At 32.0% G+C, this 9,655-nt stretch overlaps 1 protein-coding gene across 2 annotated transcripts; it reads right to left on the minus strand.

Moving 5' to 3' along the window:
* Nucleotides 1–14: 14 nt before the first annotated feature.
* On the minus strand, nucleotides 15–4,929 carry LOC105322724 (uncharacterized). 2 transcript variants are annotated; one of them, XM_034468467.2, is made up of 22 exons: nucleotides 4,839–4,929; nucleotides 4,707–4,754; nucleotides 4,367–4,426; nucleotides 4,107–4,178; nucleotides 3,875–3,928; nucleotides 3,685–3,735; nucleotides 3,460–3,513; nucleotides 3,291–3,347; nucleotides 2,852–2,905; nucleotides 2,664–2,717; nucleotides 2,486–2,536; nucleotides 2,317–2,370; nucleotides 2,040–2,096; nucleotides 1,790–1,831; nucleotides 1,644–1,694; nucleotides 1,471–1,518; nucleotides 1,294–1,347; nucleotides 1,125–1,187; nucleotides 964–1,026; nucleotides 744–839; nucleotides 325–414; nucleotides 15–215 (listed from the first exon to the last, which is right to left on the minus strand). In XM_034468467.2, exons 3-22 carry the CDS (start codon nucleotides 4,415–4,417, stop codon nucleotides 159–161), a joined length of 1,173 nt encoding a protein of 390 aa, XP_034324358.2. In that variant the 5' UTR covers nucleotides 4,418–4,426; nucleotides 4,707–4,754; nucleotides 4,839–4,929; the 3' UTR covers nucleotides 15–158. The 2 variants fall into 2 exon arrangements, with proteins under 2 accessions (XP_034324358.2, XP_034324356.2); XM_034468465.2 differs by having other exon boundaries at nucleotides 16–215; nucleotides 3,875–3,931; nucleotides 4,839–4,928.
* Between the last annotated feature and the right edge of the window lie 4,726 nt (nucleotides 4,930–9,655).

The following is a 9,655-nucleotide window of genomic DNA, read 5'->3' on the forward strand; positions in this document are numbered from 1 at the left end:
AAGGTATGCACTAATGAGTTTTATAATAATATAAACACATGTTTAGATGGAACAATAAAGATTTATTTGTTGAAATAAAAGCTGAATGAATGGAATTTTAAAGTAAGGAATGTCTATTCTCCAATCTTCATCAATGCACATTTAGGTTTCCATTTCGTTTAGCGGAAACCGAAAATCCTCTTTATGCGGCTCATTAATGTGGGCTTTGTCCCTTTCTGTTAAAAAACGAAATAAAAATGATTAAGAAAGATAAAAAAAACTTAAACTTAAATCAATGCATTCAAGGTAATTAGAATATTTTTCGTAACTCATATTGATATTAACCTTCAGCTGTGACTGGGGTTGGTCTTCATAAGTTAGACTAGCTGACGGTCCATCTTTTCTTTCAATCGCGATTCTAGGTGCATTCTCGAGCTTGAAGAAGGAAGAATTATCTGATGAGTACATAATATTCTAGTACACACTAGCACTATTTATCAAATGACAGTGTAACAAATTTGTTACACAGCACCAGGGACGAACGATATTGATTGATTGTACACAAACGTCATTTGTTCTATCCATTGAATTTTAAAACTGATTCTCTGTATGCGTGATTCCGTTATAGGCGAGCCTGCCATAACCATGGTTTACTGTACATTATATTATGGAAAAATGGTCCTTTAAAATTAAAACTGATTGCGATGATTTGACATTTAAAGTGTTGATTTATTTGTTTAAATATATATAATGTAGACTTGTACCTTTGGGACGGCCTTGAATGTTTGGACACTGTTGAGGAATAACTTCCGGGGAACAAAGAGTGTATCCTCATCAACAGCACTCTCACAATGATAGCTCTGGGAAAAACGATACATTAATTTTCTCTTTTTCGTGAAATGCAACACTTTTAGTTTCTTCAGAATAAAAGCAAAAATTTCCAAGTTAATAATGTTTTATAGTTTACTAAGTATGACATCTTACCATCAATTCAATTTGAAGCATTTTTCGTCCTTTCTTTAGTTCCTCTTTCCTTTTTATTATCATCTAAAAAGAGAATAGGGATTAAATAATACATGAATTCCATATATAAATTTTTTCAAATCGTGTTTTCACGTTCCTATATTTCTATGGAGTGGACTTACCAACAACTCTTCTTCAACGGTTTTCTTTGTTTTACGCAAGATTGCTCTCTCATTTACCCATCTCTGTAAAACAACCTCTCTTTAATTACTTCGGAAAATGTTTTCCATATAAAAAAGAAATTAAATAAATCAAGTCAAATAATATTGTATGGTTGATAATATGACTTACCACCAGTTCTTCCTGAAGATTCTTGAGTACTATGTGACGATCTTGAAGTCTCTTCTAAAAAAAATAAATCTAAAATTAAACCACGAATACATTATGTTGATATGTACAGACATAGGGATATCTGTTCGATGCCCTTTTTCATACACCGATAAGAAAATATTTAATCAAGTATCTTACCATCATTTTCCCCGCCATTTGCGGACATCTTCTTGTCCTTATTCTTTTCTAAAATTAAAAGTAATGTATAAGAATATCAATACATGTTATTTTAAACACGATATATGTCAGCTAGCAAGTTTATGTAGATATTTTCTAAAAATTGATGACTTTGTTTATTATGTATTACTAACCACTTGATCAACAAGAATGGCGAATAAAATCTTGTTTCTCTTTTCCTTGTCCTGTAAATAATGAGCGATGGACGTTATTTATTTATTTCTTGAAATAAAGAATATTCATGTACATTATGTATTACGTATGTAATTAAGATAGTTACCCAGGCATCTAATGTGGCATTCCACTTGATTTGGTTAACATTCTGCAAAAAATTATTTAAAAAAACAACATGTTAAATAAATTCCTAATTTAAATCTGTACTATATAATAACTTAAAGTCTTAACTTCGCATGAAAAATTTGTATATTATATATGGTACAAAGCGATTCGAACGCATTAGTGTTTAACAATATACAAGTTAATGATCTAAATTGACTGGTACATGCTCACACATTGTATATAATAAATACCTCTAGTTTTCTGAAGGAGTTCGCTATGGAATCGTCTTCTCTTTCCTTTACTTTTTTCTGAAAAAAAAACCCAACCCAAAATCAGACTTCGATGATCGAGTAATTCAATTATACAAATCACAAAACCGACTTGAGGAGATACAAGAATAAACTAATCATGCTAGCAATTTTCAACAACCGTCACTATTATATGTTGCTTTCATCATGTGTATATCACATGTACATGCATTACATGAATACTAGTACATCATTATGTCAAATCAGTTTTCCGACTTACGAGCAGTTCCTCTTGTATAGTCATCAGCATCACGTGGTTTTCCCGGATAATTCTCTAAAAATGAAAAATATTATTTTTAAAATTAAGTCATATAATTAAAAAAACTTTTTAGAGTAAGGCGTTGCGGAATAAATTTCTAAAGACATAAATTGTTAACTTTTATCCATACCATATATTTTACAGCCATTCTCGAGTTTCTTTCAATTGGTAGCATTGTTCTCTGCAACAGGAATAGAATAATGAGATACATGTATGTAAAATGTTTAAAATAATAAAATCCCAAGGACATTTAATTTTTCATCTACCATCGATACGAATTGTCATTTTCTTGATTTCCTTTTACTTACCAACAAATCCACCTGAATGTTGTTGATCAAGATCTTCCTTCTGTCTGTCACTTGCTACAAACACGATAGTCATACATTAGTCACATTGCAAGTTATAGTTTAACTTAATTGTTAGTCATATTTTCACCTGAGTATTTCAAACACCGACACATTCATAAGGAAATTGATAAATAACAAAAATATTGTACCTCAGATTGTTTCTCCTCTTTTTTCTTTGAAAGGGTGCCATGTTGATTTTTCTCCTTAAATAGTAAAAAAAAAACACGAAAATTTTATTTAATGAATTTATTTATAGCGTACAAAACAAAAAAGGTGTTTTATACAAGTCATTTTTAACAAATGAATATGCCATTCTAATGTGTTTATGCTAATGCGTGCATGCGTGAGAGTCCACGGATGTGAGTGTGCTTGCATATGCATTTGCGCGTGTTTGCACGTGTGAGTGATTAAAATAATTGCCAAAAAATCCGTACAAAAATCGAGATAGTTAAAATAAGAGACTTTGTTTGAAAACGATTGATTACTTAAAGGATTTATATTGATTATTAAGAAGGATCAGGCAAATTCAGGATAAATATCATAACATATTAGCATTAAAGTCTAACGCTTGAAATTATCTATACATACCCCGAGGTCTCTGGAGATTTCCTCAAAGGAATCGCCATCGTGTTGCTGGAGTTTTCTCTGTGGAAGAAATAATTCTTTGTAGATTCAGGAAATCTTGGCGTAGACTGTGAAATATTAGTAGTTTAATTAAAACCGAAAAATATCTAAACTGAATGTATTTTGAACTCACCAACAACTCTTCCCGGACATGAACCATTTTCTGGTGGTTCTTTTTGATGATTTTCTGAGAAGAAAAGGGAAACACTGAAGAAATTTCTATGATGTCATAAATTCAAAACACGACAATTATTTTCTATAATTATTTCAAGAACGAAAGAAAGGAAATGAAACAATGATCAATCAGTATATCATTAAATCAAAAACATACTAGCAAATACATGTTATATCAACATACCATCCATTTAACAGCCATTACAGAATTTCTGTTGCTTGGAAGAATTCTCTTCTGTAATATATATTTTTAGTGAATAACAAAATTAGACCAGAAGACAAGGAATATTCACTCTCGTGTGGGCATATTTTGGTAATACATGTACGTGTATTATGAACTTTGAACTTAATCAATTATCTATATATGAATTTACCAAAAGCTCTGCTTGAATCTTTGCAATGATCCTTTTGTTTTTGTCTGCCATCGGCTGCTTTAAAAAATAACGTGTAATGAAAAATCTCGTGTTTAAGCATCATTAGACCTACAGCAGGAGGCAATTTATTTCCGTGTCAATAAAATTTTATGATATTCCATCCAACAAAAATTTGAATTTATTTGATAACTTTTACAATCAACAATTACATCTCACTAAATGATAAGAATACCTCTTGTTGTATCTCCATCTTCTCCTCTGTTCCAAACAGGCTGTCGGCCAGAACTTCATTGCGAAGGTTTTCCTTCAAATCAAATTTCTAACATAAAAGCATTTCAAACGTATTTTCGAACCATACAAATTATGATCGGCGGCTTTGTATAAAATATCAATTCATTTACGCGAGTGTAAAAGAAAAAAATAGCCAATAAATCATTTTCTATGTTAATTGGTCAATTGTTAAATATAATAAATATAGAACATGTAACATACCATATATTGATAGGCTCCTAATTTTAACCTTATCTCCGACAGTTTATCCATTCACTCCATCTGAAAAAGAATTAAAACAAGACAATGATTTAATCAGTTTTAATGTACATGTAATACAAATATTTTCGCGCAAATATTCATTGCTACATGTATATATTTAAATTTGCAAGAATAATTATGTTCTCATCATATACATTTATTACCGTAATCACCAATTAAAAGGTAAAAGTCAAAAAGATATCCTAAAATATCTCATAAAATACATTGCATGATTGTACATGTATAAGTATGTACACAGACCATTTCATGCATATCAATGCAACAAAACAATGAAATTTACCCGCTGACACAAATCGTCGTCTCCGATATACATCTCCATTTTGATACTCTAAAAGAGAAAGACAAGTAAGTAAGCTGATGTGAATAAACTTAGAGAAATATGCTTAGTTTTCAGAAAACATTGATAACATGCCTTGCAGTCGCTCTTTTCCCTCTGCCTAGTTTTCTCTGTTTATAACAACGATTATTGCGTCATAGGTATTGTTACGTCAAACACGGGTTTGCTTTCACCATCAATTCTATACGCAACTTAGACGATTCGAGCGGTCTTTTTGTGCACACTCGTTTATGACGTCACAATAGAGACATCTCATTACTTTTCTTCCCACTACATGTATCTTCTTTGTATAACACCAAAGACTAAAAACAAAGTTATAGATCATTTTTAGCCGGGCTCTGCTGAAAGCAGAGTCCTGGCTGTAGGCAGGCAAATCGCCAATGTTACTTTAAAAAGTGCTCGGAGTGCAAATGGATCAGCCCAGTTATAACGGGAAAAATATAACACAACAAGCAAGACTGGTTCTTCTAAATAGATCTTTTTGATATAAACGTATACTTGCAGCGGCATTTGCGAAGATGCGAAGGAGAGAAAGCGAAGGCGGATGCTAAATTAATCAGGCTGTTGATTTTGAAGCAGGAATTGCGTGGAAAGTTCATATAATTAGCATTGCTACAGCGAATAAATGCTAAATAAATTACAACGGACAACGAGCACAATGATATTCTGATTTATTGTAACTATCTTGAAATTCGTGCTAAATTCAAAGTTCATATAAAACCTTCAACAATATTTAATAACTTAAGGGAGAAATGCTGATATATTTTTTTTTAATTATTTATTATTTATTTTTACTTAATTTGACTAATACATGTAAAAGAGGGGTATTCAAACACAATGCTACATCAAACTTGCAGATCGTATCGGGACTATGTGTTCATGGAATCAAAATACTGAGAGTACTGATATACGGTGGCGACGTTTATAGCATGACCTGGGATTTCGACTGAAATATATTGTAATAGGCCATATCACTTTTGATTAGATAAAAAGTTCAATTAATCGAAGTTTTGTTTCCCATTATAGCTTGCGTTCAGGGGTACCATTGTGTGATAGCGCGTGCACATACGTCAACTATTTACTTTAGATAAACCCGCTTTTCCAGGATTTAAAGATTAGAATTGCATTTCCAAACATGACAGAAGGCGACGTCTGGTGTAGTTTTAACATCTTTAACTCATACATCTATGATGAATGCCCACACAGATATGAAACTGCCACCTATCTATCTGTCTATCTAAAAAGTAAATAAAGGAGTACGCATATACATGTATAAATAAAGGAGAGAATCATGTTACACCATAGCGACTTGGTTATCAAAGAGCATAGGGAAGAGAAGCAGCATATTTATACCGAAAAGAAACAAAGGGTCCATCAACAATAGAGGAAAGGTATATTTATATGTATTTTTTACATCCAACAATCGATTTGTCAATAGAAAGTGTCATTATTTACCAATCAGCATGTTCCACTTCTTTAGAAAAAACACTTACACTCGTTGAATAATTAATGATCTTTTATCAATATTAAAACTTCTTTTTACGAATGTACACTTAAAAGCATATTGATGATAACACCTAATGCATAGATAGAAATTATGAGAGAGAGAGAGAGAGAGAGAGAGAGAGAGAGAGAGAGAGAGAGAGAGGCGTTTGAAAATATTATTGAGCACCTATTCCGACAACTAATAAAATATGACCAAGGTTTTCAAGAGAAAGAAAGAACAAAGTGTCCAAAGATATCACCCCTGCTTCCTTCCTTAAACAGGTCGGGTATACTACCCTATATAGATCGTATTATTTAACATGTGACAATATTTGCGTCAACAAGATTCTCCCATCCAGTGAATGAGTCGCAAAGCATGACGGTCTACTACGTGTTAACGTTTCAACACACACACACACACACACTCGTAGTTTTTGTATGTTGTATTCACAATATTTAATTGCTTGCCGGAAAAATTGTAAAACTTAATTTTTACTATAAAAAAAGGTAAAAACAAAATGAAAGGTTACATAGCATTGACTTTGTTTTTTGCTCACATTGAAAAATACTGTTATTTTAGTTTCTCAATTGCTGCTTCAAAAATCAATCATTATCAAAAGACTAGCAAACATACAAACGCATACATGTACAAACATATTTTGATAAGAAAAAAAACCTGCATAATTGTTTATTGGTGACTCAATCATTGTACATGTACACCATAGATAAATACAGGCAATTGTACATTTTTTAACATACGTAAAAAGCCACGATAATATACAAACACAGAAGTACAAGTTATGCAAACATTCTGATGAGTGTCCCTGAAGAAACTTTGGTGTGAATTTTACTAATGTTGCCCAAAACCTGGGGTATCACGTGAAAAACGTACTCACTGCTTCTAATTCAAAAGGACATACCTCTCTTTTGAACTTTGACAATGTGGTGTTTACAAAGGTTAGTATATGGCCTCATAGGCAATATTTTTTAAATGTTAGCATAAACATTTTCTATATTTATATCACAAGTTCTTAAAAATAATTGAAAATAAGTTTCCAAAGGACAATTCCGAATGGTATATATTTTCAATATTCTTTGTATTCACTGAAACTTGTAGTATCCCACAATGCCTTGCATCTCATTCATCTGATTGGTCTGTCTATGAAAGTAAAGATATAGCTAATTTAGTATGCAAATTTATGCCGACGTTTTACCATCTAGTGGTCTCAACTTTTTAAAGTAGCATTCAACCACCATGCAAACATTGTTAGCTCACCTGAGCCAGCGGCTGAAGTGAGCTTCTGTATACCTAGTCTTTTGTCGTTGTTGTTCTGGCTGTAGTCAGTATCGCTGTCGTTGTAAACTTTTAACTTTTAATCTATCTTCTCCCAAACCACTTGGCTAATTTTAACCAAACTTGTCACTGTGCATTCTTGGTTGAATGTGTGTCAAGTTTGTTCAGATAAAAGGTCATGCCCTCTTTCAAGGGAGACAATTAGGAATTATTAAATATTAGTTGGCATTTTTTATTATTTTATCTAACGCTATATGACCATGGTCCCTGGGGGTAGGGTGGAAACACAATGGAGATTGCATTTTTACATAGGAATAAAATGAATAAAAAACTTGTTCAAACCAAAAAGCCCCAAAAATCCATTTGGCTAGAAAGGCTGAATTATGTATGGAAGGATCATCAGGCTGTGTAGCTTTAAGTTTGTTCTAACAATGATTCTTGAGGTAAGGTGGGACCACATTTGAGAGGGAAATCTTTAGAAAGACACAATTTCGAAAAAATCATTTCAAAATTTAAAACGTCCTCTCACAAACCATTTGGTCAGAAATGCTTTTGTTTGTGTGTAAGTATCGTAAGGTTTAAGTTTAGATAATGTTTGTTTAAATCATGATTCGGCGGAGGGTTGGATTTTTTGACATAGAAATAAATCAAAAGAAAAATCTATAAAAATCTTCTCAAAAACTGAATTAATCAATGACTGACTTGATGATATGCTGAAAAAAAATCAAAATGTTTTTTAAACAACATTTACTCTTCTAAATTGTCAAGATATTTTGTATTTCACATCGTAAAGTTGATTTATTCAGAGTTATGGATATTGTTTCTTGTGTGAGCGATGTGTCCCCTGAATCTTTTGTTTTCAATATGGACCCTTTTGTTGATTTTAAGTTTTCCTATCTTTGTCCATTCTGCTTAATGTGTCTTTTAATCTTTTACAGATTCGATTCATTAATTATGTCTTCAACATCGCAAAAACATAGAAACTTTGTCCAGGAACCGATGGGTGAAAAAACAGTGTCAACATTGGCAGGAATCGGATATGTGTTAGGAGGAAGACTCGCAGAACGTGGATTTGATAAGGTGAATTGTGATTATATTAAAATTGAACACTTAGTTTTGGCAACTGGTTCGCTCCCAATAAATATCGTAAGGGAAATTGGAATGAATATTGTTGAGGGGAGAAAATAATATACAAACTGCAAAAATAAAATAATTATAAATCCGTGCCATTGCATTGAAAAATCGGCATTATAGATATTTCGAAGATGGCAATCAATAATAATTTATTGTGACTATCTAATTGTGGTCAAATTCAATTTTCATAATTTTTCTCCAAATTTTGATGTAAGTTTCTAATTTTATTAACAAAATACTGTCAGAACTGAAATGCACCCAAACTCACAGTTACAGGATTGGTTGTTCAGAAATATTTTGTTTCTCGAAGAAATGGAGAACCTCCTAGAAAACAAAACTTGGGAATAAATATACATTTACTCTGCAGATAGATTAACAATCTTATTTTTGGTTAGATTGTCGTTTCCTTAACCATTACATCTTATTATCTATCATCTAATTAATTTCTTTCGATCATAAGTTAAATAGAATTCGATTAATCAGTTCGATCAAATAATAAATAACAAAATGATACCAGTTTTAGCAGACTATACCCTGAAGGTTAAGGTCAATATATGAATAATCAAAGTACTTAAAGTACTGGAAAGCGCTAAGCCGGGAAGAAAGTGTTAAATCATAGACAGTCTCTTCTGCGGTATATTTTAGGGTATATCATTAAATTTAATGAAGTCTTTAGCTCACATCTTATCATACGTAAAAAGTAGCGTGTTCCAACATAATTTAATTTAATTTAAAGGGTGTTGTCATGGACGCCGAAAAATGATTTCCGATTTTTCCTTCGAATTTGGGCCATTTCCACCTGCGACAAGGGATAATCTTTTATGTAATGAAAAAGCATGTGTAAGGTGTCTGACGATCCAAGTTTTGTAATAATGTAAGATCATTTGAATTTTTTTTGCATGTTTTTTTTTAAGGGGAAGAAGGTTGAAAAGTTCTTGACTTATGGTCTTGTGCTTTTTAAGCTCACGTGTAACTTCGA

The sequence above is a fragment of the Magallana gigas genome, chromosome 6, assembly GCF_963853765.1.
Source record: "Magallana gigas chromosome 6, xbMagGiga1.1, whole genome shotgun sequence".
Lineage (NCBI taxonomy): Eukaryota > Metazoa > Mollusca > Bivalvia > Ostreida > Ostreidae > Magallana > Magallana gigas.